Source organism: Hippopotamus amphibius, chromosome 1, assembly GCF_030028045.1.
Source record: "Hippopotamus amphibius kiboko isolate mHipAmp2 chromosome 1, mHipAmp2.hap2, whole genome shotgun sequence".
Classification (NCBI taxonomy): Eukaryota; Metazoa; Chordata; class Mammalia; order Artiodactyla; family Hippopotamidae; genus Hippopotamus; species Hippopotamus amphibius.
The window spans coordinates 38309177-38326655 of NC_080186.1; the positions used below are offsets into that span (position 1 = coordinate 38309177).

The following is a 17479-nucleotide window of genomic DNA, read 5'->3' on the forward strand; positions in this document are numbered from 1 at the left end:
ATAAAGTTGTAAACTACATTTGTCACAGGAGGTTGAATTTGCTCAACCTTGTAATGATTAACCCATTAACTATTTTATTTACTCAACCAGTTACTAAAAGATTGAGTGGATTCTCTTAAAATTTAGGATACCCAAGGTAAAAAAAGTTATTTTCCAAGTAAAATAAACACCTCTCCTTTTACAGTGTAGAACCCCAATTTTCCACTGTAACTACCTTATTTCAGGCCCACAACTGGATATATTCTCAGCCCACACCCGGATATATTCTCCCTGGCTTTGGCTCTCCTACTCCAATTTGTTCTGTGCACCACCTTAGATTAGTATTTTTCAAATCATAGGTTGTGAAATCAATTTAATGGACTGTGACCAAAGTTTTTTAAAAGATGAAAGTAATAACAAGAGTGCATTGCATGTATTAGGTTGGCCCAAAAGTTCGTTCAGGTTTTTCTACAAGATGTTACAGAAAAACCCGAACAAACTTTTGGGCCAACCCAATAGTGAAAGTAAGCACTGTTTTATAAAAATTTTGTTTCAGTTTTAATTATATACATATATGTGTGATGAATTGCAATGTAAAGTATATTTCTTAAAATCTAGAAACAATAAATGTTGGAGAGGGTGTGGAGAAAAGGGAACTCCTCTGCACTGTTGGTGGGAATGTAAGTTGATACAGCCACTATGGAAAACAGTTTGGAGGGTCCTTAAAAAACTAAAAATAGAACTACCACATGATTCAGTAATCCCACTACTGGGCATATACCCAGAGAAAACCATAATCCAAAAAGAAACATGTAATGTAATGTTCATTGCAGCACTATTTACAATAGCCAGGACATGGAAACAACCTAAACGCCCATCAACAGATGAATGGATAAAGAAGATGTGGCATATATATATACAGTGGAATATTACTCAGCCATAAAAAGGAATGAAATGGAGCTATATGTAATGAGGTGGATAGACCCAGAGTCTGTCATACAGAGTGAAGTAAGCCAGAAAGAGAAAAACAAATACTGTATGCTAACTCATATATACGGAATCTAAAAAAAAAAAAAAAAAATGGTACTGATGAACCCAGTGACAAGACAAGAATAAGGATGCAGATGCAGAGAATGGACTGGAGGACACGGGGTTGGGGGGCGGGGGGCAAAGGGGAAGCTGGGACGAAGTGAGAGAGTAGCTTAAACATATATATACTACCAACTGTAAAATAGATAGCCAGTGGTAAGTTGCTATATAACAAAGGGAGATCAACTTGATGATGGGTGATGCCTTGGAGGGCCGGGACAGGGTGGGTGGGGGGGAGTTGTGGGAGGGAGGAGATATGGGGATATATGTATAAATACAGCTGATTCACTTTGGTGTACCTATAAGTTGGTACAAGAGTGTAAAGCAATTATATTCCAATAAAGAGCTTGAAAAAAAAAAAATATATATATATTTCTTACCGAGGGTCATGGGCAAAAAGTTTGAGAAGCACAGCATTAGAGTAACCTTCCTATACAAATGTCCCTCAGTATCAGTCGGGATTGGTTCCAGGACCCCTGAAGACACCAGAATCTGCAGGTGCTCAAGTCCCTTGTATAAAATGGTGTAATATTTGCATATAACCTATGCACATCTTCCCATACACTTTAGATCATCTCTAGACTACTTATAATACCTAATACAATGTAAATTCTATGTAAGTAGTTGTAAACACAATAAATGCTATGTAAATAGCTGCCAGCAAGTGGCAAACTCAAGTTTTGCTTTTTGGAACTTTCTAGAGTCTTTTTTTCCCCTCCAAATATTTTCTATCCACTGTTGGCTGAATCCACAGATGTGAAATCTGTGGATGCAGAACCTGCAGATAGGGAGGGCTGACTGTACACAGCTTTTAAAATGCTTTTCCCCAGCTCTGATTCTTGTTTAAGGATAATAAGAGCTAATATGTATTAAGTACTTTTTCCTCCCTGATCCCTACAGCCCAGTGTCATGTGTGCCTTGCCTTGACCACTCGACTATACCCACTGGGAGCAGAGATTACCCTTTCGTCCCCTTTTACCTCCACCATGACTACAGTACCTTGCCAGAAAGAGCAGAATACCATTTACAGGTGGAGCTGACCCCCTCAATAAGCCCACTCCCAGGATAAAGGTCAGGGATGGGGGTGCAGAGCACTGGTGAGACAACAACACCCAAAGGGTTTGTCTTACCTTCTGTTCCACACATTTGATAAAGTCACCTTGCTTGGAGTGCCCAACTGGCTGCTTCCGAAATTCACTGCACTTCTCCAGTCGGGACTCAAAAGCAGCTGGGTCAGACCTGATCAAAGGTAAACCAAAGGTTAAACCACCTGGACCTTTCTGGATTTTGAAATAACAAAAGCACCATGTTCCATTTCCATAGAGAGAGGACAAAGACATTCACAGGCTGAAAGATTTGTCTTAATTTAGTTAGGCCTGAGCACAGGTCTACAAATCAAGAAAGTGGAAAAAGAAATCCACTTATTCAACTATTATTAATCCTCAAGGGATTAATAATAGTTAATTATATTATTAATTAACTGTTGATGGAACATCAGAACTTGCCCTTTATGTCAAAATGGGGCTGGTCTTCAGGCTTGAAGTCCAGGTTGGGGCTGCCATCTGTTAAGAATTCTTCAGCCTGTGTAGTTGACAACATTTGGCTGTGTACACTTTGGTGAAGACGTCATCTATGGGCTCCAGCTCCCAGGCCATGAGACCTATAGTGTCATGGGTGACGTGCGCAGGATCCAAAGACATCCTGGTCACCCCTCTGGTGGAGTCCTTCTTGATCAAGGGACTGTAGGGCGCTCCTCCTCCATACAACTCCTTTCTGGAGGTGACATCGCACACCATTCCCTTCACTGCCATGTACCTGAGCAGATCTTCCTCCCTTCCAGAGAGGGCCAGCTCCTCCCTGATGAAGAGTTGCACCAGGGGCCCCACCTGGTAGGGTGTGGCACCTGCCTGGCCAGGGCTGCAAGTACCAAGGCTAGGTCAGTGGTGCCAATGAGCAGAGAGGGTGAGGGGTGGCCTAGGCAGCAGAGCGCTGTGTACTCCCACCCTGGATATCTTTTATTATTAAAACATTCCAAGTCTAAGTCTACCTCTCTGTATCTTTCACCCCACCCAGGAACAAAAGAAGATGTCTAATTCTTTTCCTGAATATCTGAAAATTGTTCTTATGTCACCTCCTAAGTTTCTCTTCCCTAGGTTAAATTTCTTCCGTTTTTTCAACCCCTCTTCATACAGGTGATTTGTAAATCATTTCTTACTATGGACCTGCTCTCTGGGCATGCTCCTTAGTGTACGCTCTCAATACAGTGGGCCTAAAGCGCGATGAAATCCTCCCAGCTCACCAGTGCACAGTGTAACGCAAAAACCCAGGTACTGGACTGCCGTGGGGTCAGCAGGGCACACAGCCTTGTCCTGCTGTTGGCTCACACTGAACTTGTGGCTGGTGCTCCAAGAGCCCAGGTTTTAGTGAGTATGCTCCAGCACTAACCAATCAGAATTATAATTCCTTTTAAAATATCTCACGATAGTCTACCTATTTGGTCCTGCGCCTCACAGCAAGGCTCTGTCCTGCCTCTCTCGTTAAGCTGGCCCAGGTTCTATGGACCCTTTTCGGCCTTGCTTTCATTTCATACCTCCCATTTCCTCTACGTCATGTTCTTTTCCTTTTAGTAGCCACACAGTTTTCCCTCCCATCTCACTCAACTTCTTCTAGGTCTTATCCCTTCCTCTCTCCCTTTCACTCATTAAACAAACTTGATTTGTTGTCTCTCACCTAGTGGTTAACTTGCTGGGCTCTAGAGATACAGAAATAAATAAGTCCCTATTCAAGGAGCTCACTATCTAGTAGGACAGAAAGACATGTAAATAAGTACATTACAGTGCTACAGGTATTATGATGAAAATTTGCTCAGATATTCCCAAGTGGTTGAGGTGGTTTCATGCCTCTGTACCTTTGTTTATACTGTTGCTCCCCTTACCTGGAACACCTGCCCTCAACGTCAGTCCTTTATTCCTTTGTGCTAGGCCACAGAGCTCAAAGGAAGTTTTCCTATTAGAGAAAGCTAGGGAGACTCGGCAGGTACTAGAGCATGAGGGCCTTGCATGGGACACTAAGGATATGGACATTATCCAGAGGTCTGGGGTACCCTGGAAAGCCACTCTTCAAGAGACAGCCGTATGTGTAAATATTGACAGGAATAATCTAGTGGGGAAGGAAAGTAAAACCAGTCATTCATTTGTTCCTGAACAGGAATGAACGGGAGCTGTGAAGTATTCAGAGGAGACCACTCTTCTGAGATGTTTGTCTGTGAAAGGGATCAGTGAGAAAAGCCTGAAGGGGAATGTAGGTCAAAAAAAGGTTTTATAAGATGACAAATAGTTGAGTATATCTGAATGCTGTTTAAGGAGAGCAAAAATATTCATTTATTCTGTCATTCTTTCAAAGAATGATGACTATAGTGGCAGTGACATGGACTGGGGTAGATGGGTCCAAGACTGGAAGTGGGGAAGACTAGTTAGAGGATGACTGCAATACTCTAGGTGAAGATGGTAGAGTAAATTAAGGCTGTGGAAGTACAGATGAGACAGAACTCAAATAAGTTACATTATAGGTCTTACATTTCCTTTCATAAGACAACTGCCTGCCCACCCTGCCATATTCTCTCCCAAGTCCCTTCAATTTTCACTTTACATCTCCTTCAGCTCTTCCCAGTTGAACTCTTCGGACCCTCCACGGCCCCCTTATACCCACCTCAACTTCCTCTAATCTCCAGGTCCTTCTCCCTGGAAGGTGAAGGGTACTGTTAGGAACCCAGGATTCCAAGTCAGACAAATCCCAACCAGCTGTGTGACCGTTGGCAGGCCTCTTACTCTCTCTGATCCTCAGTTTCCTCATCTTAATGAAAGGGTTCAACTGAGAGCCAACTGTGACACTATTAATCTTTGATGCCCTTGCTCCCATGCAATCTCCTTTCCTTACCGTCAGGGTCCTCAGCTAGAAGCCTGGGAACCCAAGATCTAGGACAAGCCTCAGGTGAGTCAATATGTGACCCTGAGCAAATCAAGCTCCTTCTCTGGAAGGCTCCATTTTCCCATTTCGATAATGAGGTCAGGACTCTCGGAGCTGCCTGCCTGTTAAGGGCTGTTGTAAGAGTCGACCTCAGCGTTTTGAGAACCAAAGCACAGAGACAGACAACTGGGGCTTCGCAGAGATTCCCGGCTCTCACATTAGCTGTGTGATCTTAGGCAAGTGACCTAGCCTCTCTGAGCCTAGATAACCATCTGCAGAGTGGGGACAGTGACAGTGGTGCTCTGACAGGGCTGCTGGAAGGGCTGCGAGCGCCAGATACAGAGACACCAGAAGCGCGGGCCGCGCGTCGCCCCCGTCCCCGCCCGCCGCCGGCCGGGCCCGCACCTGCGCAGCTGCTGGATCTTGTCGCGGTAGCGGTCGTAGAAGGGGTTGGCCTCGAGCTCGTTCCCGACCCCGCTGCCGTCGGCGACCCCCGCGGGCCGGCCCGAGCCGCGGCGCACCGGGAACACGCGCAGCTGCGCGGGTGACACGAGCCCCAGGCCCAGCGCGCGGCTGCGCACCGCGCACAGTCCGCGATAGAGGCCAGCCACCTGCAGGACGGCCGCGCCCGCGCCCCCCGCCGCCCCCACCACGGCAGCCATGGCCAAGCCCGCCTCCTCCTCCCCCGCAGGCGCGTCGGCCTCGGCCCTAGGCCCGCGCGCCCGCTCCATCGCCCTCCGGGGCCGCCGCGCGCGCCCTCCAGCAGCTAGGTTCCGCGCGCTCAAAGTTCCGGGCTCCGGGGAAGGGGGCGGAGGGAGGCAGGGGGCTCGCCGCTCCTGCCCGGCCCCCGCCCCGCCCCGCCCCGCCCCCGGCCCCCGCCCCGCCCCGCCCCGCGCGCTCTGCAGCTCTAGCGCCCCAGCTCGACTACTCGCCGAGTCTGCGACCAGCAGCTTTTGCGCGCCAAGCCTCCTCTTGAAAGCAGTTCGGGCCTGCTCGTCCTCACCGAGCTTGCCCCTTTTTAAACTGTTTAGGCACACGCTGGAGTAGTCGTCCTTCAGCATCGAAGGCCCTTTCATCAGCTGTAATCACAGCAGCAGCTTCTCTTTACTGAGCATTTCTATGAGCAGGACACTACCTGCTTCACACGGTGTGAGGCAGGTTTTATCCCCATTTTACAGACGAGGAAAGTGAAGCTGAGAATCATTAAGAGACTTGTCCAAGACTTGTCCAAGGGCTGAATTCTTTTCAAGATACCAGCTGCCTCCGAAGCCTTGTCTTCCTCTGCTTTGCGACACCAACCTTGAACTCCAGCCAAAGTGAACTACTCATCTCTCAAAGAGATACCTGGATTTGTCCTTGACAAGTCCTTATGCCTGGAATGCTCACTCTCCACCCAATGCCACCGTCTTCTTCACCCCCAGAACCAGGTGTGAGTGAACTCCTGGGGTCAGGGATGGTGACATCAACACCTGTGTCTTACCTGCTTCCAGCACAGGGCCAGGGCTGGAGCAGGCCCCCTGTGATGACAACTGGTCAGTCTGCCCTCATGAAAGTCCTCCTGTGTGGTCCTTACCTGATAGAAACCCCTCTTGAATGATGGACCTCTCAGGGGCAGGGACAGTGCCTTCAACTTTGCTCAGTCCAACCAACACCTTTGGAGTTGGGCCCTAGGCCCTGGCCTGGGCTGAGAGTAGTGTGGTGAGCCCTGAGATTAGCAAGTCCTTTAAGTGTGCCAGCCTGTACTGCCTTAGCATCCTTGTGCTGGCTGCTCCCTTTGCACGTGGCTGTCTCCTCATCATTTAGGGCTCAGTTCACAAGTCAGCACTTCGAAGGAACTTTTCTTGATGCACCCCCATTGCTTTATATTCTTTATCCCACTACCTTATTTTATTTTCTTCAGAGCAGTTAAGACTGCCTGAAATTCTTAGGTATTTATTTCCTTGTTTACATTAAGTCATGGAGCTTACATTCTAGTGGGGTGAGACAATAAGTAAACATACATACATACATACATACATACATAATGTTAGGTGATAATACATGTTATGCAAAAAACAAAGCAGGCTAAGAGAAACAGAGATAAGCGGACACTTGAGCAGAAGCCTGAAGGAAATGAGGTGTGGTCTGTGTGGATATCTGGGGGAAGAGCCTTCCAGATGGAACAGCAAGTGCAAAGGCCTTGATGCAGGAGCATGCTTGCCCTTCTTGTGGAACAGCAAGGAGGTTATTGTGCGAAGGAAGCATGGGGAGAGGGAGTTCATTCGCTCAGGGCTTTGTAGGCTTTGGTTAAATCTGAGTGAGATGGGGAGTCACTGTGTGTTCTGAGTAGAGAAGTGCAACTTTTAAAAAGGCTCATTCTGGACTTCCTAGGTGGCACAGTGGTTAAGAATCCACCTGCCAATGCAGAGGACACGGGTTCCATCCCTGCTCCAGGAAGATCCCACATGATGTGGAGTGTGGGCCAAAAAAGAAAAAGGTTCATTCCAACTGCTGGTGGACTACAGGGCGTGCAGGCTCTCCCAAGGGTGACCAATTTGTCCTAGTTTACCTGGGATTTTCGTGATTTTAGCATCAAAAGTCCTGTGTCCTGGAAACTCCCTCAGTTCCAAGCAAATGGGGATGGTTAATTGTTAAAGGGAGACCAGGTTAGAGAGGGCAGCACTTGTAGTAAGGTGATCGTGATGGATAAGTGGTCAGGTTCTGGGCATGTTTTGAAAGCAAAGCCTAAAGATTTTGCTACTGGAGTGAACGTGGGTGTGAGAGAATGAGGGGCGCTAAGGGTGACTGTCAGGTTTGGGCCCTGAACAACTGGAGGTAGGGAGTTGCCATTTACAGAGAGGAGGAAGGCTGGAGTAGGTTTTGGAGGATGGAGCATCAGGAGTTTGGTTTTGGACGTGGTAATTTGAGATAACTTAATAGTCTGTCGAGGAGGGATATCAGCCAGGCTCTTGGGTGTATGAGTCTAAAATCCTGAGGATGGTCTGGGCTGGTGTTGAAAGTTGACAGTGCAGATATGCTATTTAAGCCATGAGTCTGGGTGAGATCACTGAGGGAATGAATGTGGATAGAGGGCTGAGGACTGAGCCCTAGGGCACCTGACATTTAGAGATCAGGGAAAAGAGGAGAAACTAGCAAAGGAGATTGAAAAGCAGGAGCCAATGAGGAGAGCCCAGAGTAAGTGAAACCTGGAGAGAAATCTGTGTTCATTATTGCCCTGAGTCCCATGCTAGGGGCTTAAAGAGGGAAGTAATTAGATAGTGCTAAGAAGCTGAGCTAGGCCTAGTGCTGCAGCCTACAGGGAGGCTGACGTGGGCTTAGTTAGGGGAGGCCTTTCTAACTGAGCTGGCCATACATGGATCAAGCTGCCTCAGGAGGTATGAGTAAGGCCCTAACCCAAACAATTCCCCGGCAATTCGTGCTGAGGAGGGGAGATCTGCCTCTAGAGCTCAAGCAGGTGCTGGGAGTTGGACTAGACAACTCTTAAAGTGCCTTCAGACTGGAGATGGTGTGATTCTGGGAAGCCGACTGAAACAGCTGTGTGTCACAGAGCAGGGAGTGCTGAGCTGAGCCTGAAGCATAAGCAGGGGTTCGGTGCAGGGGGGTGGGGGTGGGGAGGGGCACTCCCAGATGGAGGAGAAGTGTGAGCAACGCTCCAGAGATGTGCAGAAGCAGGGTCTGTGACGGGGTCTGGCCTGGTCGGAAGGGAGAGGTGTGTGAAGGATGGGAGGAAGGTGAGGCTGGAAAGAGATGTAGAGCCGGCTGGTGGGGAGCTCCCACAGGGCCTGATGCCCCGGAAGCACTTGCCAACACTTGTTGAAGGAAGATAATGAAACAAAAGAGACCTCATAAGAACCAAGGAAGGTGGTGTTGACCATGTAGTTCCCTTGAGTGGGTTGTCTCCTGACGACTTGGTCATAGAAGACTTGAGGTCATAGGAGACCCACTGCTCTAGGTGCTCCCGGCCCCAGTCCCCATTTGGGACAAGTCTCCATCAACTGTTCCTTAAAGCCTAGGGACATGATAAGCCCCCGAGGGACCTAGGGCCCTTTCCTGGGGGCTGCTCTGTGGGTCAGGGGTAGAGGGCCGACAATTCAGAGGGTGGGTCAGTCCCTGGTAGCAGCAGTAGAGATTCACTGTGACTAGGGAACATCACTGGTAGAGTCCCTTCCTTCCATTAGGCTTCACGAACGCTGCCCCTGGATGCTCAGTGTTCAGAACTCAGTGACCCGCCTTTAGGGAACAATGGGGTCTGGACATTCTGGGGACTCCTATTGGCTAGACAGATGGGTAGGTTAGCTCCTTCTCCCCAGAGCCGTCAGCTGGGTACCAAGGTTTGACCTTATGGATTCCCAAAGGGAGGACCTCAGCCTCCCTGGTGGTAAATGTGCTCCCTCCCCAAATCCCTGACCCTTGCTTTGTGCCCTTAGGCTTGGGGACACACAGGGAAGAACTTTTACATGCATGGGGGTGATGGCTGCCTACGTGCTAGAGTGCTGAGTTTAGGACAGGGTTTCCTCTAGGAAACTAAGGATTTCTTGATGGCAAAGACCATGTCTCTCTGCCCACCTAGAGGGGGTACCACAAATATTCCAGGACCATCACAGCTGAATGGTTAGGGGTGTGGTGGAATGGGATGGGACATTGTGTCCCGTCTATGGGTAAACTTTTACTTTCTTGATGGGCTTTGCCTTCAGTGAGGCTTCTTATTCTGATGGATTGGATGGGGCCAGGATTGGGAACCAGAGGCTTGAGTAAGCCTGGGCAGGTCATGCCCCTCTAGACCTAGCTTTCCTTATCTGTGAAGGGCTAGAGGTGGCCTCTTAAATCCTGGAAATCCTGCTTTGACTGAATAAAAGAATGGCAAGGCAAATCAGTGAGGGGAAAAGGAAGGGGTGGAGAGCGTGGTTAAGTGGAGGGAATGATTGGTGAAGGGGCTAAGGAGAGGAATGAGAAACAGCTGAGACCCCAAGCTACTGCTATCAGCCAGCTTGCTTTTTTTTCTTATTGCCTTCCTTAGTGTGGGTGTCACTGTACTTTGGATTCCTGGGGCTGTGTTCTGTGGTAACAGGCGGCTGCATTCTCTTTCTGCACTGGAGGAAGAACCTGCGGCGGGAAAAGCGTGCCCAGGAGTGGGTGGAGGTGATGCGAGCAGCCACGTTCACCTACAGCCCGCTGTTGTACTGGATGAACAAGCGACGGCACTATGGCATGAACACCGCCATCAACACTAGCCCTCCCCCTGCTGCCACCAAGACTGAGACGGACACCCAGAATTCAGACCACCCGTGGGAGTTGGACATCCCTGAGAGCAGGAGCTATGCTGCTCAAGACAGCAGCCCCAAGGTGCAGGCCCCCAGCCCCCTGCAACCTGCAGCGCAGCTGGTCCCACAGCAGCCCCCACCTTCCCCAGTGCTGCAGCCCCAGGCCAGCTCCCCACTCCCGCTTCTCATCTTTCAGGAGGTGCCCTTTGCCCTCTCCCTGTGTAATCTACCCCCGATGCTAAACCACTCGGTCTCCTACCCTTTGGCCATCTGTCCTGAAAGGAATGTCCACTTCCATTCCCTCCCCACACTGGCCCATGGGGACCACTGCTTAAATGCCAAGCCCTTTGCTTCAGAATTGTAGCCTCCTCTCATTGAGAATGGGAACTGAAGGTATCAGGGTCTGATCAGGAAATGGAGCTGACCTAAGGGAGCTGGTATTGACACAGAGGCCAAGGCCTATCTAGATGTCACATAATGAAAGATTTAAAAAAGTCCAAGGCTCCCTTGTGTCTCATTTGCTGTTAGGAGGGCAATGTCTAATGGGAGCATTTTGCAAACCAAGCTGAAGGTCAGAGTCTCACCAATACCAATGGGAACTGAGGGTTGGCTGTGGAGATATACGCTGGACCAGTACTTGTGATGCGCTCAACATCCTTCTATCCAGTATTTAAGAACAAAATCGTGTGCCAGACCCCAGGCTAGGTACCCAAAGGCACTGCCATTCTGTGGGACATTAAGCACAGTTGCGACAAGAGTGATAGCCACTGAGGATGCATGAGTGCTGGTGATTTGTAGTGGCCAAAACAAGTCAGTATGAAACCCATGAGCCACATCGCACTGCTGCTTGAACTGCATTCTTTGTTAACATCTAAGATGTATTGTGTTATGTGGTTGTGTCTACAGTATTTCTAATACAAGGACGCTGCCAAACAGATAATTTTTGTATTTTCTAGAAACAATTCTAAAAGGAGAGACAAAGATACTACTGGCTATTTGGTCCCAGTTCGAAGATAAGAAAACCCAGCTCTGCTCCAGGATATAAAATTTTCCCTGTCACTTTGGAAATGAGAAAATCATCTTACCATATTTTTAAATGAGCTAAGCTTTATATCTAAGTCTTTCCTGAAAGGCCACCCAGATTGTGTATGTGTGTATAATCCTAGAATCTAGCAATCATGTAGAGCTAATTAAAAATTTTTTTTCTGTGTGTGAAAAAAGCCCCAGCTCCCTCCTTATATGACCCTTATCTTGCAACGGATTTCAAGCCTCTTTCCTTTTTTTTTCCTGACATTGTGATTATTTCTTGTAAACATGCTCTTAATATTGAATCTCAAAAAACAGGCCTAAGTGGAACTTCTCTGGTTGATACAGAGGCAGGGGCTCACTCTTCCCTCACCCTGCCCCCTCCCACCCTGCAGATGCCAAATCAGTCTTGTTTCTTCAGGCAGATTCTTCAACATTACTTTCTGTCCACCATCTGAGGTTTTGCATTCAAAAGGAAGAAAGAGTCCATAAAAATAGTGATCAAAGAAGATTTTTTTCTTAGTAATTGGGGGCTGGGGGAGGTGGAGGGGTAAGCCTTTCATCACAGACACAGTGAGAGAAAAAAGACATGTTTTATTTAAATTAAAATGATTTTATTACTGATATGAAATTAGCAAAGTCCAAATCACGTGATGGAAATCTTGAATTCGCTCCCTAAATAGAACCAAAATTGCTTAAACATTATCAAAATAGCTCTGCTAAAGCAAAGTAGATTTACATTTCTTAATATGAGAAAACAACAAGGTAGGTTAGGTTCGTATAACAAACAATACACGCTCTATGAAGTCTCAGGAATACCCAAATGAGTTCTGGTTTGGATATGAAAGAGGGGACCACATCTAACTGGTGTTGGTAAGCAAATCAATGAGGTGTGTAGCAAACAAAAGCTGTCACTAAAAACAACGCAACAGCAGGTCATTATGAGTATGAGCCCATCGCAGTCAAAATCTTCAACTGTGACCATCAAGACCAGCGTGGGGGGCGGTGGTGGGGGGCTGGGAGATGGGGTTACGTCCAGCAACATAAAGTGAGGGGGAACGCCAAAGGAAGGGAAAGCAGCAGGCGAAGGGTGTCCACTCTCCAGCTGTGCTGTATCAGACACAATCCTAAGCGCCAGGCCCTTCTCTGCCTTTAAGACGACACTACATGGGCTTCCTAGGTGGCGCAGTGGTTAAGAATCCGCCTGACATTGCAGAGGTCACAGGTTCGATCCCAGCTCCAGGAAGATCCCACATGCCACGGAGCAACTAAGCCCGTGTGCCAAAATAAAAAAAAAAAAAAAAAAAAAGACGACACTACAGTCATGCCTAAACCAGGTTCTCTCTTCTTGTGGTTCTTCTCTTCCTATAATATATTGCCTCTCTGATTTATGGGGAAGGCTCTCTAGGTAAACATTATACCAGATTGAAGGTGAAAGAAAAACAGGACCAAGGAGCCATGCTTTGGGTAACTTAGGAAAGCAGCAGTAGAAGCTGCCAGAGTGAAAAAGTAAAAGCATTTGAAATGAAAATCAAAGCCAAACTCACTGCTACTACCCAGCCTTCCTCTCAGGGCTGAGGTACGGCAGGTGAGGCTTGATTACAGATCAACACAAGTCATAGGCTGGATAAGTTAAGACAACGTTCAGATAAAAATCTCTAATACTGAACGATATAGGCTTATGGGAATTCTTTTTTTAAGCCAATGAATATGCTTGACTTAGAACAAAGGAGCTCAAGATGCCCTAGTTCTGCCTGGGAGATTTGGCACTTTCCCAGGTGGTGTGACAAGGGTTTTCACAGGTCTGAGAGTAGCAGGAACACCTCTGCCAAATTTGGTAGGGGAGAAGATGGGACTACCCACCTGGTTCAGGGATGACAGCAGGCAGACAAGCTTGAGGTGGGAAGAACACAGGATAAACTAAAAAACACAGCTGATGCAAAAGAAAAGTACATACAAAGAGTTAAGGTGTCCTCAAAGTATTTGCCTATGAATAAGAATTTGAAACTAAAAAGGACAAGCTACATTACCCTCAAGTATATTTCATATAAATCAGTTCTCAAAAAAATACCTTCCAGGTACAGACATACTATTTATGGTACAGTATATACAAATATAGCAGTATAATTCAATTTATTGCTAGAATTTTATTTGGTTGTTACAAAATCTGCAAGGGTATATATATTAAAAAGGGGCGGGGCATGAAAGGCAGCCAGAAGAGTAAGTTATCTTCGAGTTACCTAAAGTGCCAGGCTAATTTTATACTATATTTAAACCTTTCCAAGAAAGTAGCACAGATAGGCAAAGGAATTGTTTGAGAGAGAGAGAGAGAGAAGCATGAGCCATAATGAGGTAAGCAGACACATTCGTGGGAAAAGAATTCCCGCTTTAAACAAATTTTAATATTTCTAGAAAAAAACCAAGGTTACCCAACACCAAGCTGAACATCATATAAAGAAAAAAGAAACCAGCCCTTAAATATTTAAGGGTACTTGACTGCATCCATGGCTAACAGGGCAACTTGGACAAAATTAAAATGGAAACAAGCTCTACTAAAGAAGTCTGAAAGCTCCTCTATTTTCTCCCTGACTTGGCCTACAGCACAGTTAAGTTTTGCAGAGTTTTCCTTTTGTGTTGCCCAAAGATTGCTTCTAAGATTAACATAGGTGAGGAATAATTCCTTCCGGTCCGGGAACCTTTAGTACCAGGACTACATAAGTATTTAAAGGGAGAAGTATCGCACTTGCTTGCATTAGATTTATTGCCAACAGGTGAAGCCCCCTGCTCTAGGCCTGCCTGCTGTGTCTGGCATCCCCTGGACAGAAAGCCTCTAGCTATTTCTGAGCTGTAATTGTAAAGAAACCTAATATGAGTTCAGGTGTTTCATTTCACAACTTTTTTGGCCTTAGCCCACAGAGGAACACATTAGGTTCTTGGTTAGCCCCCAGGTAAAATCTCAAGAAGTTTCCTGGATCAAAGCTAGAGGCAGAGCTTTCCTCTATAGTTCCTGAGCAGCCAGGCTGAGGCAGGGGCCGAGGGACTGCAGCCTTGCCATTCAGAATGGAGACAGTATCAGAGGTGAAAGTCAGCTAGAGGTTAAAGGTAGACTTGAGTGGGTAGGTGGGGGAAGATAACCTAGTTCACTTAGGGGGGTTTAGCTCCCACTGGCTAACTTTTTATCTCATAAACCCTGAAACAGGATTAAAAGAGAGAAAATCCCCATCAAGACTTCTCTGGTTCACAGGTTGGGATTAGCTGAAAGGACAGAACAAAGAGCCAGAATCTTACTTTCCTGAGCCTGGAGGCAGCACTGTCCCCACAGTGTCCACTCCCTAAATCTATTCCCCCAGCACCAGGCCAAACCCCATGGCAGCACCTAAAGAAGATATCTTAAGGAGATGGGGACATAGCTTCAAGCTGCTATCAGATTAGCAGTTTTTAATAAGAAGTCATTTGTTCACGTCCTGTTTCAAACCATTCTTCCTACTTCTCACAAAATACGCGCACTCTTTCATTTTAAATATTTACAAATAGAAAAGGTCTATTTGTTAAAGGAAAGACATTTTCTGAGTCTGTATAAAGTGCAGCTAATTTAAGGCAAATTTATGTGAAATATAAAAGGTGGCTTATTCTCTCTATGTACACATTTTCCAGTTTTAAAAGATAAGGTCTCCCCTCCTCAAAAAAAGGAAAGAGAAAAAAAGAGGGCTTGACTTTTTTTCTGGCAATTTTAAAATTAAGATCTTACTGGTTTCAGGAAATCATAGATTTCTGAATATCATATAAGTAAAATGGTCTTCTTTTTTAAAAAAATAACTTTTATATAGCTTTTTCAAACAAGTTAAAAGGTGGCAATGTGTCTGCTACTGTAGTTTGGAGGACTGGAGGGTTGACGGTAAAAGGGTTGTCTTTGTTAGCTGAGTAGATATTAGGTAGTCCAGGGCATACATCCATTTCTAAAATAAGCCTGATGAGGCTAGACACCTAAAGCTACTCTTAGCTCCAAGAATGAGTATCTTCCATCTCCATCAGAATCAAACTCTCTCAAATGCTCTGGTTCTGGCACAGCAGAATCTAAGGAGTCCCAGATTTCCTGGTAGGTCAGCTTCCCATCCACATCCTGGCCAGTTTTATGGAATAAATCCTGAAGATCTGTTAAAAAAAATGACAAAAAATATGTATATGCCTATATGCACAGCTAAATTTAGTTAACAGTTTAAAAAGTAGTCTCAACTGAATTTAAAGCACTAAAAGAAAAGCTACTTTGCAGACTTTGTTCTCAGAAGGTAAAATTTAAGATCTCACTAAATCTGAAAGACTAATTCTTGATCCTTTAAGAATGAGAGGAATACTGTAGGGCACTATCCTCTCAAAATAGGAGCAGTGACAAATAATCATAGGAGAAGTGAATGGATTGGCTTTCACTCTGTTCAGGGCCTTTCTTTTAGATTTTCCAGATTTTATTCTTATGTTGACGAGGTGGAAAGGACTGCCGAAGTCTAAAAAGCTAACTGATAGGAGCTCTGCTATCCTATAAAACAGACTACATACAGCACACTGTCAGTTTAATAGTGATTATATAACCCAGCAATTCCATTCCCAGGGTATATACTCAAGAGAAATGAAAACATGTGTGTACCCAAAAAGCTGTACACACGTTCATAGCTTCATTGTTCCTAATAGCCACAAAATGTAAACAACCCAAATGTCCATCAACCAATGAAAGGATAAACACAACGTAGTATATCCATAGGATGGAATATTATTCAGTCATAAAAAGGAATGAAATATTGCTGCATGCCACAACACACATAAACCTTGAAAACATTATGGTAAGTGAAAGGAGCATGTTGAAAGAAAGAAGTATACATAAGACCACATATTATATGATTCCACTTATATGAAATGCCCAGAATAGGCAAATCCAAAGAAACCGTGGTTGAGAGATTAGTGGTTTCGAGGGCTGGGGGTAGGGGGATAACAAGGTGTGACTGTTCTCTCTCAGAGACTGACCCCACCCCCCCACCCAAGAGAGGGCCCTACTATGAATACCTAGGGAGGCCGACTGTTTACATAACTTTTTTTTTTAAAAGATTAATTTTATTATTTATTAATTTTTGGCTGTGCTGGGTCTTCACTGCTGCACACAGGCTTTCTCTAGTTGTGGAGAGCAGGGGCCACTCTTTGTTGCAGCACGCGGGCTTCTCATTGCAGTGGCTTCTCTAGTTGGGGAACACGGGCTCTAGGCATGCAGCCTTCAGTAGTTGTGGAGCACGGGATTAGCCGCTCTGCGGCATGTGGGGTCTTCCCAGCCCAGGGATTGAACCCGTGTCCCCTGCATTGGCAGGTGGATTCTTAACCACTGTGCCACCAGGGAAGCCCCTACATAATGTTTAAAAAGGGCTTGAATGTGTCCCCACTGAATGACTTAGTAGATTCAGTCTCTAACACCAGAGGACAGTACTGTCAAGCAACTTTGTAGACAAGCTTTTGCGTAAGTCCCTACTTTCAGTCCTAAGAGAGCTCCAGCAAAGCAGCTATATAAAGTCTCAAAAGCTCTCTGAAAAGCCAGAAAAGCAGTGAGACACTTGTTCCCAATGCCTGCCACCAAGTGGCTAGCTGGAAAATGTTTGTGTGTGTGTACACGGGGCACGAGTTTCTAGAACGTGCTATGCACTCTCTAGCAGTATTCAAATAAAAATCTGATTGCTGCGTCAGGTCATTTCAAAAATGTAGTCATTTGAAAGTGTGTAAGGCCTATGTTAGGAATTAAAGTATAAATGTCAGGACGGCTATTTCTTAAACTGCTCTAACAGTCTTTTCTCCTTTTATTCTCACATATTCTTGATGTAATAATGAAGAGTAGGAGGAGGCAACTTGTGTTGCCAATAAACACAACTTAACACTGTCTTGTCTCTCCAGAAAATAGAGACAAACAAACAAAAAAGGGGGACAGGGAAAAAAGGACTTGCATTTAAATGACCATATAAATTTAAGGCTTCTATGCTGTAGGCATTAATTGTAGCCTGTAGACAATTCATTCACTGAACAAATATTCACATGTACCAGGCACTAGGCCAGGGGCTGGGAGTGAAGTTAAATATTATAGCTCCCCAGAAAATTACAACAGAGTGACCTGTGCAAACATAAGACATTAT

At 45.9% G+C, this 17479-nt stretch overlaps 3 protein-coding genes across 9 annotated transcripts in view; 1 reads left to right on the plus strand and 2 right to left on the minus strand.

Moving 5' to 3' along the window:
* ATPAF1 (ATP synthase mitochondrial F1 complex assembly factor 1) overlaps positions 1–5833 on the minus strand; it is a 38248-nt gene extending 32415 nt beyond the window's left edge. For all 6 annotated transcript variants that reach the window (XM_057709861.1, XM_057709847.1, XM_057709877.1 and 3 more), the window contains exons 1-2: positions 5440–5833; positions 2199–2307 (exon numbers count right to left, since the gene is read on the minus strand). In XM_057709861.1, the coding sequence (XP_057565844.1) occupies positions 2199–2307; positions 5440–5765 (435 nt within the window). In that variant the 5' untranslated portion in view covers positions 5766–5833. The remainder of the gene's footprint in view (positions 1–2198; positions 2308–5439) is intronic.
* Positions 5834–9315: 3482 nt separating this feature from the next.
* TEX38 (testis expressed 38) lies at positions 9316–10788 on the plus strand. Its single transcript, XM_057709896.1, has 2 exons — positions 9316–9412; positions 10052–10788. The coding sequence occupies exons 1-2, from the start codon at positions 9376–9378 to the stop codon at positions 10657–10659; spliced, it is 645 nt and encodes a 214-aa protein (XP_057565879.1). The 5' UTR covers positions 9316–9375; the 3' UTR covers positions 10660–10788.
* Positions 10789–11898: 1110 nt separating this feature from the next.
* The window catches only part of EFCAB14 (EF-hand calcium binding domain 14), a 35626-nt gene continuing 30045 nt past the window's right edge, over positions 11899–17479 (minus strand). For both annotated transcript variants that reach the window (XM_057709835.1, XM_057709827.1), the window contains one exon: positions 11899–15473. In XM_057709835.1, the coding sequence (XP_057565818.1) occupies positions 15298–15473 (176 nt within the window). In that variant the 3' untranslated portion in view covers positions 11899–15297. The remainder of the gene's footprint in view (positions 15474–17479) is intronic.

What these genes read in the sequence shown, in the direction of transcription:
- TEX38 (XM_057709896.1), top strand. Translation starts at nt 9,376, where the DNA reads ATGGATTCCCAAAGGGAGGACCTCAGCCTCCCTGGTG. An exon ending in GGACCTCAGCCTCCCTGGTG is followed by an intron (nt 9,413 to 10,051) that starts GTAAATGTGCTC and finishes TGCCTTCCTTAG; the next exon opens with TGTGGGTGTCACTGTACTTT.